At 37.9% G+C, this 21,273-nt stretch overlaps 1 protein-coding gene across 11 annotated transcripts in view; it reads right to left on the bottom strand.

Moving 5' to 3' along the window:
- PDE1C (phosphodiesterase 1C) overlaps positions 1–21,273 on the bottom strand; it is a 708,660-nt gene that overhangs the window by 85,654 nt on the left and 601,733 nt on the right. For all 11 annotated transcript variants that reach the window (XM_077120317.1, XM_077120326.1, XM_077120282.1 and 8 more), the window contains 4 exons: positions 13,843–13,944; positions 13,139–13,259; positions 5,237–5,318; positions 1,559–1,679 (listed from right to left, as the gene is read on the bottom strand). In XM_077120317.1, coding sequence (XP_076976432.1) covers positions 1,559–1,679; positions 5,237–5,318; positions 13,139–13,259; positions 13,843–13,944 — 426 coding nt within the window. The remainder of the gene's footprint in view (positions 1–1,558; positions 1,680–5,236; positions 5,319–13,138; positions 13,260–13,842; positions 13,945–21,273) is intronic.

Raw genomic sequence — 21,273 nt, 5'->3', positions numbered from 1 at the left:
AGAAAATCAAGATTTCAGCCTCACAAGCCCCATATTCCCCACATTTCTTCTCTTTTGATTGATCTCATCTCTTTTCCAATATAATTAGAGCCCCCAACCCCCACCATACATTTTCTCTACTCTATCTTTGGAAATTAAGTAATCTGAACTTGGTTTTCTAGTTGGTTTCACAGTTCACCTACCCTGCTTCCTGCTTCCATGCTTACCACTCTTCCAAGTTAATCAGCAACTTGGACCCTTTCCTTTCCAGCTACACTCTTTTCCTGTCTATAAGGTCCCCCTGATACTGGGATTCCCAAGGCCAAAGGCAGTGGTAATTTCTTTATATTCCTGGGAGAAGGTGCAAAGCTATAGACAACTTGGGGATGGTAGGAAACCATGTCATAACAAAAGACCTTTCTTTATATGAACATTAGTCTATGCTTTAAACATGAGTGACTGCAAATATTAGACAGTTTATTAGAAACTGAAAACTTTTTAATAAATATTAGACATTGGGGCTTACTTTGATAAGCCTAGCACATTTCAGCCCAGTGCTTGAAGAGCTGAGGAGACCCATGCATGGTGTCTCCTGCTCTCATTGTTAGCAATGAGACTCTGGCTGTGTCCAATCCCCTTGAGTCTTCTGTAGTTCCATTTTATTAAAGTTCTTCTTGCCTTCTCCTTTTCCTATTTACTCCTTCTACTACTGTTTCTTTCTCTCCTTCTTTCTACGCATTCCACCCTCTCCTTTCTCCCTTAAAGCAAACCCCTAGGTTTAGAATGGACAAGAAGGAGAGTAATAGTATTAGTAGTACTAACTAATAACTTTATTAGTTTTATTAGTAATACTAATAAAGACTAAGTGCTAGCTTTATCATAGCTAGCACTTCCTTTGTGCTTGATTCTGTTCTAAGTACTTTAGATTTATTGAACAACTCACTCAATTCTCTCAGCAACCTGTGAGTATTATAATCCACATATTCCCAGATGGGGAAATTGAGGCAACTTGCCTGTGATTGCACAGCTAATGAATGATGGGGTCTGAATTTTCAATCTTGGTAATTTGACTCCAGAACCTGAAATCTTAATTTAAACTCAATACAGTGGTGTTCTGGCAGAAGGTGATTTTAAACGCCCATCATTTTTCTTTACTTCATTCTCTTTCTGGACCTTGAGTGGAAAGTCAGTTTCATTTCTTGTGATGTCTGATCAGTAGTACTGTCTTTCTGGAATATCAGAAGCAAGGAGTCTTAAGACTCCTGGGCACAGAAGGATAAGTGCTATGATAGACGCTGCCGTAGCTAAGCCTGGGAAAGGATGGGGCACAGCACCAAGTGTCTGCTGTTCCATTCCATCATGAATGGAACCTCAGCCCCCTCTCAGGCTAGGCGGGGGAATATAGATACAGTATAATTTCAACTCCTTTGAGAAAGCAAAGAGGCAGACAAGATCCCACTTATAAGAAGGAGATCAAATTGCACCATTATGAAAACCACCCCCACCCCACCAAAAGGAAATGTTTCAGCCTCATGGACAGGTCAACCTCAACCCCAGCCCATTGTGTGTTTCCACTGACCTTGATCGCCTCTGTGCTGTCCCGCCCGTCTGGGAGGGCTCGTCAATCAATGGGCTCACGATCTTCTCAGTCATGTCAGTGAGCACAGTGAAGGTGGGCTCCACAATGAAGTCAATGAACCCTAAGGAGAACCAGGAGTGCTTTAGAGGAACAATTAACTTGGGCCCTTCCATATTTTCCAAGGGAAACCAATGAGTCTTTTCTTTTAAAGATGTTCCAGGTGAGATTAGGAGAGAATGGGCTTTATTCACTCAATATACTCCTTGATTTGAATATCATAAGTCAGTTCTATATTGCCTTTATAATGTCCCTATTAATCTTTAGCAGAGAGTTCAAGAAAGTGTCTGAGACATACATATCCAACATCCACTCTGCCATAAGTACTGTAGTAGGACTTATGTAGAGTATTAAGATGGATAATACAGAGGGCCTGCCCTCCAGGAGGTTACAGGACAGATTTAATGACCCCCTATAGTGTATGGAAAGGGCTAAAGGAGAAGCCCAGATAAAGGCCTTCAGGAAAATAGAGGAGGGAGAATATTTCCCCTCCACCAAGAGGCTCAAGAACAGCCTAATGGAAAGGGTGATGCTTAAGCTGAGATCAAAAGATCAGGTGGATGGGAAGATATGGCTAATCACTCTAGATGGAGGGGATTGAATAAGCAAAGGGGCTTAGGGATTCTACTGGGGGGATGAGAAAGGAAAGCCTGGGAAGGCAAACCACAAGAGCTCATGGAGGGGGGCTCCTAAGTGTTAGGCTGAGGGATGAGCCTTTGGTGAGCACTAAAAGCCCCTGGACTTTGGAGGGATGTGAATGAGATTTAGAAAATGTTCTTGAGGGAAATTAATCTGGAAAGATGGAAGGGAAAGGAGAGAGTGGGAGGGGATCAGGCTAGGAAAATTGTTTTTAAAAGATATTGTGGGAGCTCACACAAAAGGTAAGGGGGGCTGGGAACCAGCACGATCGTGAGTTGGGAATGAGAAGCAAAGCACAGTATAGGAAGGAGGTGGCACTGACGGATGAGGGATTTGCCAAAGACGGTTCCAAGAGGAAGGCAGGGAAAACGGGAGGGAAAATATGACTGGGGAAAAAGACGATGGGCTCAGTTTTCGATCTGGTGACTTTGAGGGACAGGGGAGACATCTAGATGGTAGAGGGCAAACGGAGTTAGAATGAACAGGACTGAAAATTGGATGAGGGGACAGAACTGAAACACATTTTTGAAAGACTACCATGCTGAGGACACAGTTGAAGCTGGGCCACAGTGATTGGTTCAACAGCTCAAAAATAACTGAGCATTCTGGGACACATCAGGAAAAAAGTACATGATTTGGAGCTAATGGGGACAGTGATTATCCAGTATGCAGCCATTTGAAAGCCGGAAGAAAACTTGTGCATTGGGAAAGTTAAATATCAACCAAAGGAAGTATGGCCCGCCCCCTTCTGAGGGATTCTTTGGAAATGCTTGGATGCATTTTTGGTCTCCACAATGACTGGGGTGAGAGGGTGATACTGGCACTTAATAATGAGCACTCAGAGATTAGAAAAGTCCAACAATGTAATGACAGAGCAGGAATTGCTTCTCGAGCAAATGCCAATAGCTTCCTGATGAGGAAATAAGATAGCAACCAAATTTGCATTATCATTCATAACAATATAATTTTAAGCTGAAACTGAAGTGTTTGATGGAACTAATAAAGTCCAAGATGTACTCGTAAAAATATATACCAAATGAAGTTTGTGGGATCTTTTATAGCTTAGTATCCTATAGTACACACATAGTTATAAGATGGTTTAATTGGTGATTTTCAAAAATACATATTAAACCAGTTGTGTTTTTTGAAGCTAGAAGTAAAAGCAAAACAGTGAATATTTATCTTCTAAAAAGATGCTGAGAAGTTGGAACCTGTCTTTCCTTTCCATTTTCATTACTACTCTCTCTGTTCACAACTGTTATTACTTGTCTAGATGTTTCTAGATTCTTCTAACTGATATCTCCAGATAAATTCTCATGGTCATTCAATCCACCTTTTTTCTACACTGCTACTAAAATGTTCCTCTTGAAATATAAATGCAATATCTTATCTCTATCCTCTGTAAAGGTATTCAAAGAGAAGACTCCAGATTCAGAGTCCACTTTGACATGTTCACCATTATTAAGCCCACTTATTCATTGCAGCTTCACCTTAACTATTTTCCTCCCCTCACTAAGATGTTCTTCTTTGGTCAAATACAAGGAGAGGTTCTTGGAAAATCATCCAATTTTTTCAGGTAAAAGTAACTACTGCTTGCTTAATGCAACTATAACACTTGTCCATACTCACCACTGGCATATAAGTAATATATTTATATGCATCTGTTTACCTAATTATACACAAGATCGCTGAAGGCAGAGGATGCATCTTCTTTGTCTTACTATCTTCCTAAATCTAGCTCAGCGCCTTGTAGAAAGTAACCTACTCTTAGCCTTTCTTCTTCTCATTCTTTTTCTTTTTCCACATATTCTCTCCAGGTGATCCACTACTTCCTTTTCAGCTAGCATTTCTGAAAAACTGGCACCTGTCAAATCTGTATGTCTAACTCAGTCTTGTCCCATGAATTTTAGACCTGCTTATTAAATTGACCCCTGGATATTTTTACCTTTTTTCCCACAAGTTAAACTCAACATGTCCAAACCAGAACAAACTCATTAGTTTCTGTTCAATCCTTGTAAATGAGATCATGGTCCAATAATTTATCTAAGCTAGATTCCTGCATTTACCTTAGCTTTCCATCCAGCTGAATCTGCTGACTCTCCTAGATACTCTCTGTTCTACCTTAGCTCTGACACTTGGCATTTCTTCCCAATAATCCTGCAGTTGGCAACCAACTTGCCTCAAGTCTTATTCAAAACATCCCAATTAATCCACATTATTAGCAGGGAGCTCTTTCTTAAACAGGGGTTGGCAAACTTTCTGTATAGGGCAAGATAGTAACTATTTTAGGTTTTACAGGCCATACAGTTTCTAGGGCAACCACATAATTTTGCTATCAGAGTACAAAAGAAGCCAAGGACAATATGTAAATAAATAAGCTTAGCTGTGTTACAGGAAGGGAAACACATTTTTTCCCTTCTTTATCTTTATCTATAAGAAGGGAAAAAAAACTTTTTAAAGGAAGGAAGGAGGGAGAGAGGGAGAAAGTGAAGGAAGGAGGGATTAGAAGGAAGGGAGGCAGAAGGAAGAACAAGAAAGACAAGGAGGAAGGAAACGTTTTAAAGAATCATCCTGGAAGTAGCATCACTCGGGAAATGGGGCGGTCCTGGAAACAGTTTAGAAGAAACAGAAATAGATTGAATGCCATGGTGACTTCCAGCATTGGAAGCAAAATGGAGAGACTGAAACAGAATGAGCTTCCTGTCAATGGTACTTGACATCTCCTTGGAAAATTGAGGCCCCTTTTTCTCTTGGCAGGAGATGAGGAGACACCAGAGTGTCACTGCCTAATTGTCCCATCAACCAGTCACATTCCAGGGAGGAGGATGGGGAAAGCGAATCCATCAACCCAACTAGCCAAGGCCCTGAGCACAGCATGGCAGGATAGAGTCAAAGATTCACTGGGAACTTCTGAGCTTACTTCTATAGAAGCCCCTCTCTTTCTGCTTTTCCCTTCCATCCAAAGTACTGGCAAACACTTACCTACTTGTGACTGAGCTACCATGGTTGACTTTCGGTCACATAGAGGAGAAAATGGCAGCCCCAGCTCTGCTTCTCTGTCACCCTACAAATACAGGAAGTCATAATAAATTTAAATATGAGTGATCCAGATTTTATTGAGCAGCTTCTGCTGCCATGAGGGTCATTGGCCTTCATTTTAATCATTTCAGTTACATTATGTAAGTAGTCCTTATGGAGCCTACTCCTTTGTATTAAAGACATCAAGAGGAAGCCCTCTGGGTCCACTCATTTCATCCAACTGCAAAGGTGCATGCTGTTGTAAAGAAAGCCTCATCAGGCAGCAATAGATCCCCAATGGAAAATAAGAAAAGCAACATGTCCTGTGGCTTGGAACCAACACTGGAGTCAGAATTCCTGTGTTTTCTCAACCTGCTCTGCATCAAACTGCAGGCTGCTCAACTGCGTTCAATGTCTAAGACATTAATGCAAATGGGACCAATTTGGTGTTATTCTCCTAGAGCTATCTAAAGCCACACAGAACTGGCACAAGTACAACTAGGTTCCTAAACTTAGAGCTCAGTCCATAATAAAAACTGGACCAAAAAGAACCACAGTAAGTAACTGCTTATGTTTACCAAGGTAGAGAATAAGAAAATTTGTTCCTCTGGCCAGTGTACACTCAATTTCATTTAAAAAAAACAAAACAAAAACAGTGTAATAAGCAAGTGCTATAGAAAGTCTAAACGATGATACAATTTTTAGAAACTTGAATGAGAAGTTCAATACTTCAATCACATGTCCAGAGGAAAGGGAAAAATTCATTACTCTTCTTAGATCAATGAAATTGGCTGACTCATTTTAGTTGGAAAGAATGCGAAGAATCTTCACATGGATTTTGTATTCAAACCAACTTATGCTTGAATCCTGCTTCTTTCCTAACAGCTCTGTAAACTTAGGAAGGTTATTTTCCTTCCCTAAGTTTTAGTTTATGACCTGTAAATTGTGGAATAATATTCCCTACTTCATAGGATTATAATGAGGATTAAATGAGAAAAAGCATGTAAAGTGCACAGAATGCTCCATAAATAAAAAGACCTGCTTTTGTCTCCCAGTAGTTACCTCTAATAACTAAGGTGAAGACTTGAGGAACATTTAGTGAATTTGATATACTGAATACACACTCTTGCTTGTTGTGTTAGTTAGATTCAGTTGTCAACTTGGCCAGGTGAGCATACCTAGTCTTGTTGCTGTGGACATAAGCCGATGGTACATGAACCTCATCTGTTGCCAATTACATCTACAGTCAGCTAGAAGGCGTGTCTGCTGCAATGAGTGACGTTTGACTTAATTGGCTGGTGCTTAAATGAGAGAGCGCAATGTAGCACAGCCAAGCAGCTCAGCATTCCTCATCTCAGCACTAGCAGCTCAGCCCAGGCCTTTGGAGATGCGGAAAGAAGTTACCCCGGGGAAAGTTGTTGGAACCCAGGGGCCTGGAGAGAAGACCAGCAGAGACCATCTTGTACCTTCCACGTAAGAAAGAACCTCAGTGGAAAGTTAGCTGCCTTTCCTCTGAAGAACCAACAAAATAAATCCCCTTTTATTAAAAGCCAATCCGTCTCTGGTGTGTTGCATTCCGGCAGCTAGCAAACTAGAACACTTGTAATGACTATCACCAATTAATTCATAGTAAATAAAGATTAATAACAACTTGTGATCAGGCCTAGTTAAAAACCTGAACACTTCTTTCTTCCAAGTCACGTTACGAAGAAAAAAGATTTACATGCACATGTAACATCTACTGAAAGGACGGAAAAGGAATGGGCGTATAAGAAACTGAACAGTGGGCTCACAATGAGAGCGGGGAACATTCAAGAGCCTCAGGAACAGCCCTCAAGTGGCTCAGTTCCTTCCGCACCCTTTTCCTGTGCATGTTAGACCCTCCATGGGACCCAATGGCTCCTCTGATTCCAAGTACACCTTGCTGATGGCTGCTCCATCCTTCAAGAGGCATGATAAAATGATGTACTCCTGAGCTATTTTCACCCAGGCAGGATGAAGAGAAAGAAGAGTTTAACATAAAATTGGAGTCGCATAGATGGCTTACAGCCATAGCTCGACTAAAGCAAACAACACTTTTCCATTTTCTATGTGGCATGGATTCAAGTCGTTTTGTTGGTACATTTTCAGGAGAGCAATGAGAAGGAGAGGTGGTGAACACGCTCCACTTTGACTATTAAGATGTAAGCATTAATTAGGATTTTATTCCTTAAAGCCTGCATGCGAGTAAACAACTTGTAATTGAATGGACCTGCCTATACCCAAATCTACACATCATTTACATCTTTCAGATATAATTGAGCTGAACAGAATCAACTTTTAAAAGCCTATTTGATTTTGCATTTCTCTGATAACCAATGATATTGAGCATCTTTTCATGTTCCTATTGGCTATCTGTACATCTTCTTTGGAGGAATGTCCATTTAAGTCCTTTGCTCATTTTTAATTGGGTTGTTTGCCTTCTTGTTGTGCCACTTCACACCCACTAGGATGGCTATTAGTAAAAACATAAAATAACAAATGTTGGTGAGGAGGTAGAAAAAACTGGAACACTTAAACATTTTTGATGGCATTGTAAAATGATGCAGCCAGTGTGGAAATCTGTTTGTTGGTTCCTCAGAAAATCGATCATAGAATTTCCATATAACTTAGCAATACCACTTCTGGGTATATAGCCAAAACAAGTGAAAGCAAGGCTTGAACACGTATTTGTACACTAATGTTTATAGCATTACTCACAATAGTCAAAGGGTAGAAGCAACCTAAGGATCCATCAATGGATAAATGGGTAAACAAAGTGTGATATATACACATGGAGGAATATTATTCAGCCATAAAAGGAAATGAGGTTCTGATACATGCTACAACATGGATAAACCTTGAAGACAGATTGAGTGAAATAAGCCAGACACAGTAAGACAAACATTGTATGATCTCACTTATATGAAATACCTAAAATAAGCTAATGTATAGAGACAGATCATAGATTACAGGTTATCAGAGACGGGGTGTGTGTGTGAATTACTGCTTAATGGGGTACAGAGTAGCAGTTCAAGGTGATGAAAAGGTTGGGGTAGTGGATATCAGTGATGGTAGCACAATATCATAAGTATAATTAATACCACTGAATTGTACATTTGAAAGTGGTTAAAATGGGAAATTCTGAGTTGTATATATATTACTACAATAAAAAGCTAAAAAAATATAAACAAAAGCCTGTTTTACAGTAGTCATCTTGAATTCAAGAGGACAGATACATTTATGAAGGGGGGAATATGTATTGAAAGTAATAGCAGGAATGTACCTCTACAGGTGAATCAAACTTGATTGATAACATGATATTGTATGACTTTATAGCCTCTGGTCCTAGTGAAATCATTCATACACTTTCCTCTTTACTGAAGAGGTCAATATTTTCAAAAAAGAGCAAGATCTCAGCTGGCACAAAGGATTTTTTTTAAATAACTCATTTATTTTTTTTTACAGGACAGCTCAGGAAAATAAATATCATTCTTGCTGGAGGAGTTAAGAGGACTCTGATTCAAAAAACCGTGTAGTTGGTATGCAGAAGGAACACCATAAATATTTTTTGAATGGATGTAAAAATAAATTTGGTTAGAAACAGTTAAGTTCTTTTGGCCAGTCAATTATAACAGATGAGCCAGAGGGAGTAATTAAGCAGTAAGCTGTCCACCAGAGCCCCCTCTTTTTCCTCCTCCTTTGCCTGTCAACACAGCTGGAATAGATTTCCCAGAATCTCAGGCAGTTAGCGCTAGGTAACAGAATAAGAGGGAAGGGATGTATGTCCACCATAGTTCTGTCCTATAATACCTCCTATGCCTAGTTCTCTCAGATCCTCCCATGTTGTTGGCTTCATGGAGACAAGCAACTTGGAAGCTTGGATGTTGTCGATAGTCGAGTCTGGGCCTAAAATTACTGCTAATTGGAGACTCACCTGCCAGTCAAGATCACTTGTTCTGCACTTGACGTGAGTGGATGATAAACTTCAATTATTTGTACATACATTTTTGGGTCTATTTGTTGCAGCAGCTATATATAAGCAGCAAAACAAGCAAGGGAAACAAGGGTTCTCTCTGTATTGAAAATTCCTGCATTAGTGAATGCAGGAGACTTGAAAGCCCTTTAGATAACTTCTCGAATGAGTCTAATCAGGTGGAGCGAGAAAAGCAGATGTTTGGGGAGGCAACAAGGGCATTAAGCTGAACAAAATTCAACAATATATAACTCATCTTTCCTTCCCAGAGGAAGAAGCCACAACTATGAGGTATAAGAAAATTACTGTTGTTTTGTAAGATAGTATAGCAAAGAAATCTTTGCTTTTTCCTCTCAGAAGTTATCCCCCCAAAATAAGAATGAGAAGCAGAAACACAAGTCATTATAAAGTTATCATTATAAAGTTAACCATGGAGAAAACTAAAATGTAATATAAAACCTCCAAATTATCAGAAGAAACAAACATATAGCAAAGCAGACAATATAGTGAAATAGTAAAAATATATATATATTAAAAATGGAGCCATAAAAGAGACAGCATTATATAAGATATGATAGAATGCATGTTAAACATTTCTGTCATTTCAATAGACATTTATATAGGCCAATTTCAAATAATAAAAGAAAAGAATCTTAGATTGGTTAGTTTTTAAAAACTCCATTGTGTAATACACACAAAAGACACACCCAAACCAAAGCGTTTCTGAAAGGTCAAAAATAGAAATTTGGGCAAAGATAGAAATCATATTCTGAATATGAGTTAAATTTGAATTCCAATTGAAAAGTTTGGATAAGCAAAGAAGTGAATTTAATAATGATAAAAGGTAAAGAAACATTTTATAATGATGAAAGTTCTAACAGTTCTGAATATCCATGAACCAAATTACACAGAATCAGCAGTTGTGAAGTAGAGATGACACTGCACAAAGAGAAAATAATAGAAACCTCTTTCAGCCCATGTGAGATTAAATTTTTTTAAATGCGATATAAAATACCTAAATGACATAAGGTAAATAGACCTGGTAATCTTTGAACTCTATGCCCCGCAAGTACAAAATAAATCTACTTTATAAGGGCCATGAATGTTCACAAAGGTGATCATATAGTAGATGACAAATATATCTCACAATAAATTCCAAGCAATTAAAACATTCTGTGATCACATTTCAATAAACTGCAAGTTAATTTCAAAACTAGAAAGCAAAGAAGGCTACCACTGGAGATTTATAAAAAAGGGGCAAATAACTCTCTCTGACATAAAGAATGCTTATGAATGCACTGCAGATAAAACCTATGAGATTATGATAAGAAAACGAGCAGCTCCTAACATTGTACTTATTAGTATTAAATAGACAAGAATGAAAGTAAATGAATTGGTCATCTAACACAAGGAATCAGCAAAAGAACAAAATAAACTCAGGCAGAGGGAAGAACTGAGAGAGATTAAAACACAAATTAAGACATTATAAAACAACCACAAAATAAATAATTAACTAATTTTGTAAAGAAAAAGGAAGAAAGCACAAATACATAAAATAAGAATCAAAATGATAAAATAATTGCAGACATGGAGGAAATTAAAAGAATTATGGGACTTTTGCAAAATGTAACAATACACAGCAATAGAAAGGAAATAAACCTCAAGGCTCTGACAACAAACTGTATTTACCAAAGAGGCAAGCTTCTTACTTTTTTTAAGTCAATATTCTACTCAGAAACACCCTGAGAGAGTGGCTTGGATTTCATAACATGTGGTTTTAAAATCAAAGACATAACTTGCGCTTTTAGCAAAGCATGGAAGGTCTGATCTGGCACTGAGGTCACACCCTTATTTTGAAATATAACCCAATTTTTGAAACATAATAAAACAGTCTACAGTTCCATTGAGATTTCCCTTTTGAACTGTCCAATTTAAAATCTATAGTTAACTGCTGAGGCAAAATTTCTATTTCATGGGTTATTTATTGTGGCTTTTGGCATCTGGGTTAAAATATTAAGTCAATAAAAATAATTTACTGAACTATAATTACCAAAAAATAGCTCCAATCCAACAAGCTCACATTTGGTTCCCAATAGGCAAGAAATTCAATATGGCTATTTTCACATTGCCTCTAGCACATTTTCTTTCAATCTGAACATATGTATATGCAAATAGTTTTCTTTATGGGAAAAATCTCACATGTTTAAGAAATTTCTCATATTCACGCCATAATTTAAAAAGAGAATCACTTATTGACCTCAAACTTCTATGAATTAGCGATGATCTGTCCTTTGGTCACAGACTGAACACCCCTAACTGAAGGAGATGTTACTATGAAAGTAATATCAAAGAAAGCATATGAAAAGGGGAATGCAGATTTGGAGAAAATCTTTTCATTATTATTAGAAAAATAGCTCAAAATGAACCCTCAATTCAGGATGAATTTCTGGTTTACATGTACAACTTGCATAGCTCAAGGTCCATCACACCGTTGGGTACCCTTTGAGAACTACTCTATGAAGCCAAGGCACAGCTCTGCAAGTGGAGATGTCCACATGCTGAGAAGGGTGCCTGCTGGTAAAGTCATCAAAAAGCTTAGGGCTACGTGCGCATGGGTGGCATGAAGTAAAGGGGACGCAGGGCATTTAATGCTGGAAGGGATGAAGAGAACATCTGGCCCGACCTTTCCCAAATCTCTCTACTTTAAAAAAAAAAAATCAAATAAGAACATAGGTACCAGAGGTGTGATTTAATTAGTCTCAGGCCACAAACTAATAGAAGTAAAAATTCCTATAAAAGGGTTCTCCAGCCTTTGTTCAATATGCTGTTGACTTCTGTCCCACTTTCTTATAAGGTATCGTGTATGGCCTCAGAGAGGGAATAAACAAACAAACACAGGTGTCTTCTACAATTTCTCCATTTGAACTAGAATCATACGAATAATTAGCTGCCAAAAATTTGTGTAACCAGTGAAAGAGAATTACCAGTTTAGGGCACAGAGTTGAAACTGGTATTACTAAGCAGTGTTTGGTGAAATCTCAGGTGTCTCTGAATTCACACTGTGAATGTCTCTCTTGAATTAATAAATATAAAATTTAGATCCCACCATCTATGTGTCATTCTGCTTTCTCCCTCAGGACCTCATACCATGAAGCAGAACCTTTAATGGCAGCTCTTCTGGAGATGAGGCTGGCGTGTATGCCGGAGTTTAAAAATACATCACTATTGGGGTGTATATATCTTTCCCTTGCTATGCCTCTAGTTCTATGAACCTTTTGATTTTGTATTAATTTTAAAATAATGAATACTCATTAAAGACCATGGCTATTCTCATAGGAAACACAGTTCTGTGCCTTAGATTCTAGTTGGTCTAAGCTTCTAGTGAGTTTAACTATAATTGTTTTCTAGTGAATTTCTGACTCCAAACTCACAGATCTGACTTTGGAATTTTACAACATGGGCTTGCCTGCTTGAAAGAACAGTCCAGCCAACTGTAACTGAGATGAAAATTAAAGATCTACATCTTAATTGCACAAGACAATTCTGAAGTGACCATCATCTTGTCAACCCATTAATAAAAGTAAGTAAAAGAGCTCCTTAAATGACATTTTGACATTGTGCCACAGGGAACAGCTTTTTTTTTTTTTCCAAACAGAAATGCATGGCATAATTTATACCATAATGGGCTGAGAATCAGAATTTGGTAAGATTCAAACATTACAGGGTCAAGAAGCAAAAGTAGGTATGGAACCCTTGCTCCCCAAAGAAAACAACTTTTCTTAATCTCAAAGGTGCTTATCATAGCATTGATGAAATACAAAATTCAGAAATGTCTAATGACAACCCTCTTAGGTAACACAACAACAAGGTACCTGTCTGAAGAACTCCTCCAGAAGTGACATTGTCCACCGATGGTGGAGATCCCATGCTTTTGCTGGATGGCTAATATCTGCTGTGTGCAGCATCAGGGATAAGGCTTTTGGCTTTTCAATTCTGAAACCCAAAGGACCCAAACACATGGTGACTAAACACTTTAGAACCTCAATAAGAATTGAAAAAACAACAAGAATATTTTAAAAATTGTTTTCCTTTCTACTGCCTCAAACCCTACTTCAGCAGAATTAGAGAAAAGAAAAGAAATCATGTCATCCTATGACTGAGCTATTCATCAAGTTGATCTCTGTTTTTATTGAACAGGACACCTCTGACTCAAAACCATTTCTGGAGTGATTGCATCATTCAAAGGGACAATGAGAACACAAAAGTCACTGACTTGTTTTTATCGTTACTTCTGCATTGAGTGGATGTTTGAGAATTTGATTTCCCACAGGACCTATTTTAATTCTAACTGAGGCAAACTGTAACTGGCCCTATTATTTATTTCCAGGCTGATGAGAGCATACTTAATTTTGAGATGTACATTTCCACGCTTTCTCCTCCAAGCATCACCACTTTATGAGACCACTCAATAAAGTTATGTTGAAGGAGTTGTGCTTTAAAGGTTCAATGACATGGCAAGTACCAGTTCAAATGCCTACAAAAAACCATGATGTCACATGCCCTATGCTCCACTCACGCTTCTGGCTGCTGCAGGGCAGTCTTCATCGCTTTGATTTGTTGGAAATGACAGGACATATCCGTAGCCATCACCATCTCAATTACCAAGGTCCGAAACTCCCTTTCAGGGACATCCCGTGGAGAAAGAAGGATGGAAATAAAAATTGAAAAGTAAAAATTAGGTGTTTTTTTTTGCCACTTCTAATCAAAATCAGTTAATTATTTCTGACATTTCTAATCTAATTTGAGCCTTTTAGGTGAGCTTTTACGAGGAATTAATGATGGTTAAGGATTAAGGAAAAGGTCATTTATTAGGAACACGACATGTAAAATGCACATATTATCTGGAAAATTAATTCATAGAAAAAAAAGTTCCAAGGAAGCTGAAAGTGTGCAGTAAACCTTCTCAACTTAATCCAAAGTGTTAAGAAAAAATGAATTTGAAAATAATCCTGGAAGACAGACTCATAATCCATATTACACTTGGGATATATTTTTGTACTAAAAGATTTTCAGAGCAGTTTTAGGTTTATAGAAAAATTTACTAGATATTGCCGACTTCTCAAATACCTCCTCTCTCCTGCAGAATTTCCTCTACTAGTAACTTCTCACATTAGTGTGTCATATTGTTACAACTGATAAACCAATATTTATACATAATTATTAACTGAAGTCCATAGTTTATTTGAGAGTTCACTGTTTGTGTCGTCCAGTTCCTAGGGGTTGACCAATGTGCAATGTCATATATCCACCATTCTGGAATCAAAGGGAATAGTTTCCACACTATTAGTTTCAATCCTAAAAATGCCCTAGCTCCATTATTCATCTCCTTCGTACCTCCCCACAGAATCCCTGGCAATCAGTGATCTTTTCCCGTCTCTACCAACTGTATTGAGATATAATTTACATAGAATTGACTGCTTCCATATAAATCGTACAATTCAGTGAGTTTTAACAATTGAATACACTTTTGAAAACACAACCACAATCAAGATCCAGAACTTTTCCATCATCTCAAATCCTTTGTAGTTCATTCCTCCCTTTGTCCATAGGACCCCCCGTCAACAACTGATCTGCACACACAAACATACACACACATACTCTTTTCTTTTTCTTTTTCTTTTTTTTTTCGCCTGGGAAGGCACTGGGAATCGAACCTGGGTTTCATGGCAAGAATTCTGCCACTGAGCCACCGTGGCCCACCCACACACATATTTTCTCATGTACTTTTAATGTCTGGCTTCCGTCACTTGACAAAGTAATTGTGCAATACATCCACGTAATGGTTCATTAATAGTTCTTTTTTTTTTTTTTTTATTGCTCAGTGGTATTCCACTGTGTGGATATAGTACAATTTATTTATCCATCCACTAGCTGATGGATATTTGGGTTGTTAGATTCCAGTTTGGGATAAATATAAATAAAGCTGCTATGAAAAATCTTGTGCAAGTCTTTGTGCAGGCACATGTTTTAATTTCTCTTGGATAAACACCAAGGAGCAGAAAACCTGGTTTATAAATAGATGATGTTTATAAAAAACTGCCAAAAGTTACATTTTGGCCATCACTGTCTGAGAGTTCCAGGTTTTCCATATCTTTGTCTTTCGGTTTTGTTAGTCTTTAATTTCAGCAATTCTAATTGATATGTACTGTTAACTCATTGTGGCTCTAATTTGTATTTCTTTGATAAGGAATCATGTCAAGCACCTGTTCATGTACTTAAGACATTTGTATACCTTTTTAGGGAAATGTCTCTTTTAAAATTTTCCCATTTTTAAAAATGGAAGTATTTGTCTTATCATTGATTGTAAAAGTGTCATATATTCTATGTGAGATATGTGTTTTATGAATAATTACTGTCACTCAGCAGCTTTATTGTTTGTAGTATCTTCTAGAGAACACAAGTTTTTAATTTCCACAAAGCTCAACTTATTTTTTTCTAAGACTTCACACTTTTTATGTCCTAACTGAGAAACCACAATCTCCCCTCCAAGGACTTTGCTATGTTTTCTTCTGAAAGCCTTATCATTTATCTTTAGGTCTATGATAAGCTTTTTTTTTAAACTTTATTAATTAAAAAAATTAACAAACAAAACATTAAGATAACATTCCATTCTACATATACAATCAGTAATTCTTAATATCATCACATAGTTGCATATTCATCATTTCTTAGAACATTTGCATCGATTTAGAAAAAGAAATAAAAAGACAACAGAAAAAGAAATAAAACGATAACAGAGAAAAAAAAGATAATACATACCATACCCCTTACCCCTCCCTTTCATTTACCACTAGCTTTTCAAACTAAATTTATTTTAACATTTGTTCCCCCTATTATTTATTTTTATTCCATATGTTCTACTCTTCTGTTGATATAGTAGCTAAAAGGAACATCAGACACAAGGTTTTCACATTCGCAGAGTCTCATTGTGAAAGCTATATCATTGTTCAATCATCATCAAGAAACATGACTACTGGCACACAGCTCTACATTTTCAGACAGTTCCCTCCAGCCTCTCCATTACATCTTGAATAACAAGATGATATCTAATTGATGCATAAGAATAACCTCCAGGATAACCTCTCAACTCTGTTTGGAATCTCTCAGCCATTGACACTTAGTCTCATTTCACTCTTCCCCCTTTGGTCGAGAAGGTTCTCTCAATCCCTTGATGTTAATTCTCAGCTCATTCTAGGGTTTTTCTCAGTCCCTTGATGCTGAGTCTCAGCTCATTCCAGGATCTCTGTCCCACGTTGCCAGGAAGGTCCACACCCCTGGGAGTCATGTCCCACGCAGAGAGGGGGAGGGTGGTGAGACTGCTCGTTGTGTTGGCTGGAGAGAGAGGCCACATCTGAGCAACAAAAGAGGCTCTCTTGGGAGTGACTCTTAGGCCTAAATTTTAAGTAGACTTGACCTATCCTTTGTGGGGTTAAATTTCATATGAACAACCCCCAAGACTGGGGGCTCAGCCTATAGCTTTGGTTGTCCACACTGCTTGTGAGAATATCAAGAATTCAACTTGGGGAAGTTGAATTTCTCCCCACTCTCACCATTCCCAGAAGGGGACTTTGCAAATACTTTTCCAGTCACTGATCAAATCACTCTGGGATTCATCAGGGCATCACTCTGGACAAACCAACAAAATCTCATGTCCTACCTGAGATTCCAAGTACTTATGGTGTTCAATCAAACTATCTACATAAGTTATATTAGGAAATGCTCTAGTCAAAATCTAAATTTTGTAACAAATAAACATTTTTTGCTTTAGTCTCACCCATAAGGTGACATTTTAAAGTATTAATTATCATCTATTTTCAGCACCCTGCAATAATGACATTCCTTTGTTCTTCCTCATGCAAAAAATTTTTTTAAATTTGTACATTGTACATTTCACTATTATTATACACTCTAGGTATTCCTAGATTATACCATCTCGATCTTTACCATCTATCTTTCTTTCTGATTTCATTTATGTCCCCAGCCCTCCTCCCTCTATCATTCTCACATGCAGCTTCATTCAGTGTTTTAACATAATTACATTACAGTTAGGTAGTATTGTGCTGTTATATTCAGTCCTGTTGCACAATCTGTATCCCTTCAGCTCCAATTACCCAATATCTCACCCTATTTCTATCACCTGATGGTTTCTGTTACCAAGGAAATATTCCAAGTTTATTCACTAATGTCAGTGAGACCATACAGTATTTGTCCTTTTGTTTCTAGCTAATCACACTCAGCATAATGTCCTTAAGGTCCATTCATGTTGTTACATACTTCATAACTTTATTCTGTCTTACAGCTACATAATATTCCATCTTATGTAAATGTCACAGTTTGTTTAGTCAACTGTCTGTTGATGGACATTTTGGCTGTTTCCATCTCTTGGTAATTGTTAATAATGCTGCTATAAACATTGGTGTGTAAATGTCCATTTGTGTCCTTGGCCTTGTGTCCTTTGAGTAGAGACAGCATATAGATGGGTCCTGTTTTTTAATCCATTCTGCCAGACTATGTCTTTTGATGGGAGAGTTTAATCCATTAACATTCAGTGTCATTACTGCATGGGTAGTACTTTCTTCTACTATTTTGCCTTCTGGATTTTATATGTCATATCTAATTTTTCTTCTTTTTTCCTTTTCTGATAGTCTTCCTTTCTACACTCTTCCCCACACCTCTCTCTCTTCTGTCTTCGTATCTGTCTCTAGTGTTCCCTTTAGTATTTCCTGCAGAGCTGGTCTCTTGGTCACAAATTCTCTCGGTGATTTTTTGACTGAAAATGTCTTAATTTCTCCCTCATTTTTGAAGGACAATTTTGTTGGATATAGAATTCTTGGTTGGCAGTTTTTCTCTTTTAATAATTTAAACATATTATCCCACTGTCTTCTCGCCTCCATGGTTTCTGCTGAGAGATCTGCGCAGAGTCTTATTAGGCTTCCCTTGTATGTGATGGATTGCTTTTCTCTTACTGCTTTCAAGATCCTCTCTTTCTCTTTGACCTCTGACATTCTGATTTAGTAAGTGTCTTGGAGTATGTCTATTTGGATCTATTCTCTTTGGGGTACGCTGCATTTCTTGGATCTGTAATTTTAAGTCTTTCATAAGAGTTGGGAAATTTTCAGTGATAATTTCCTCCATTAGTTTTTCTCCTCCTTTTCCCTTCTCTTCTCCTTCTGGGACACCCACAACACGTATATTCATGCGCTTCATATTGTCCTTCAATTCCCTGAATCCCTGCTCATATTTTTCCATTTTTTCCCTATAGTTTATGTTTCTTGTTGGATTTCAGATGTTCCATCCTCCAGTTTTGAAATCCTATGTTCTGTCTCTCGAAATCTACCATTGTAGGTTTCCATTGTTTTTTTCATCTCTTCTACTGTGTCTTTCATTCCCATAAGTTCTGTGATTTGTTTTTTCAGACTTTCAGTTTCTTCTTTTTGTTCTTTCCTTGCCTTCTTTATATCCTCCCTCAATTCATTGATTTGGTTTTTGATGAGGTTTTCCATGTCTGTCCGTACATTCTGAATTAATTGTTTCAGCTCCTGTATGTCATTTGAATTGTTGGTTTGTTCCTTTGACTAGGCCATATCTTTAATTTTCCTAGTGTGATTTGTTATTTTTTGCTGGCATCTAGGCATTTAGTTACCTTAATTGGTTTATTCTGGAGATTGCTTTCACTTCTTTTATCTAGGGTTTTCTTGCTGGATGAATTTGTTGTCTCTCTGTTCTTTGACATTCCGTTCAGCTTTATCTGGACCTTTAGCTTAAGTTTTGTTTAACAGAGGAGAATTTTTCAGATCCTGTTTTCTTGTTTCTTGCCCTGCTTGTGTGGTGCCTTCCTACCACCCCCCCCCCCCCCACCACACCCACACACTTAGGAGGGTTACTTAGATATTATATGCCCCAGCCAGATTTTCCCAAACCAAACTGGCCTCCTATCAGGAAGAAAAAGTCACTTGCATCAGTTTTCCCTGAACATGAGACCCAGCAGGTTGAAAGACTTTCCTGTGAAGTCTCTGGACTCTGTTTTTCTTATCCTGCCTTGTGTGTGGCGCTTGTCTGATTGCAGGTCCCACCAGTATAAGATGATGCGGTACCTTTAACTTTGGCAGACTCTGCCTGCTGGGGGCGTGGTGGAGATAGAGGAGAGGTTGTAGGCTGGTTTTAATGGCTTCAAATTACCAAGACTTGGTGTCTGAATTCCTTGATGGAAGGATTCCACCTGAGTTGGGCTTCACCCCTCCCCTGGGGAAGGCACAAGCTCCAGACAAGTCCCCAAAAGAGCTCACTTCTGCCTATGCCTGGGGCAGTTGCAGCCTGAAAAGTCCTGCTGCTGTATCCAGAGGCAGTCAAGCCTTTGTAGATACACAGCCACAAAAACCTGTTTCCTTCTTTTTTTCCCCCTTTTTTGTCAGTCCTGCCCCCTTGGTGCCAGGGCAAAAATGAGCGACCTCCGCTTTGATCGGGTTCAACTAAGCTGGGGGCCTATTTTTAGTAGTCGGAATTTGTTAATTAGTTCCACAATTGGCGTTTGATTGTGCCCAGTCCCTGCTGCTGATAAAGTCCTTTCCTTTCCCCTCTGGAAAGTGGCCTGTGGGGGAGGGATGCTGGCTGCCGAAGCTTTGGGAACTCACAGTTTTGGGGGGTGCTCGCAGCTGGTCCAGCTGGTCCAGACTGGGGTACGCTGTGTGTCTGGTCACTGACATGGCCCCAGGAGCTGTTCTGTACTGTTTCTGGTTATTTAGTAGTTGTTCTGGAGGACAAACTAAAACGCACACGTTGTTAAGCCGCCATCTTGACCCGGAAGTCTATGATAAGTTTTCAGTAAACTTTTTAGTATGGTTTGAGGTAAAGGCTAAGGTTTTTTACTCCATATGGATATTTAGTTGGCCCAACACCATTTGTTGAAAGAATTTTCCTTCATCCATTGAATCGTCTTGGAACGTTGGTCATAAATCAACTGATGAGTCAATTTCTAAACTTTCAATTCTGTTTCATGGATCTGAATGTCTACCTTTTCAACAACAAAACAATATCTTGATTACTATAGTTTTATAGCATATTTTAAAATCAGGCAGTGTGAGTCATCTAATCTTGTCCTTTTAGAAAAAAAATTTTCATTTCCATATAAATTTTAGAATAAACTTGGCAACTTCTAATATAATTCTGCTAGAATTTTGGTGGAGTTGGGTTGAATCTTTAGATACCTTGGGGAAAACTTGACATCTTACGAACAGAATCATCCATGACATGATAAGAATATATATCTCAATTTAATTAGGTTCTTTTACATTTCTCTCAGCAATATACTGTTGCTTTTTAGTGAATTGGTACTGTACATGTTTTTTAAAGTTACTTTTAAATATTTTATGTTATTTTTTGTACTGTTGTAAAAGAAAGTTTTATTTCATTTTCCAATGGCTTTCTACTAGTCTATCTATCCATCTATCCATCTATTATATTAACCTCATATTCTGTGACCTAACAAGATTTATTATTAGTTCTAGGTCTACTTTACAAACTCTTAGGACTTTCTGCCTAGACAATCAGAGTATCTGCTATAATAGACATGTTATGATGTTGATGAGAATAAGAGGAGGCATCCCCCTTTTCCTATTCCCAATCACAGGGAGAAAGCATTCAGTATTTCACCATTAAGTATGATGTTAGCTAGAGGCTTTTCACAGGTGCCCTTTATCAAGTAGAGTCAGTTTTCTTCTGTTTCTAGATAGTTGAGTGTTGTCTTTTTTTTTATCATGAAGTGTTGAATTTTGTCAAATGCTTTTATGTATCTATTGAAATGACCACAAGCTTTTTTCCTTTTAAAAAATATGGCAAATTATACTAATTGATTTTTTAATGTAGAACTGGTCTCACATTTCTGGGATAAACCCTACTTGGTCATGATATTTTACTCTTTTTTGCATACTGCTATATTCAATTTGCTAAT

The sequence above is a fragment of the Tamandua tetradactyla genome, chromosome 1 (genome assembly GCF_023851605.1).
Source record: "Tamandua tetradactyla isolate mTamTet1 chromosome 1, mTamTet1.pri, whole genome shotgun sequence".
Lineage (NCBI taxonomy): Eukaryota > Metazoa > Chordata > Mammalia > Pilosa > Myrmecophagidae > Tamandua > Tamandua tetradactyla.
Note: the sequence above shows the minus strand (reverse complement) of the source record. Positions and strands in the feature narration are given on the sequence as shown.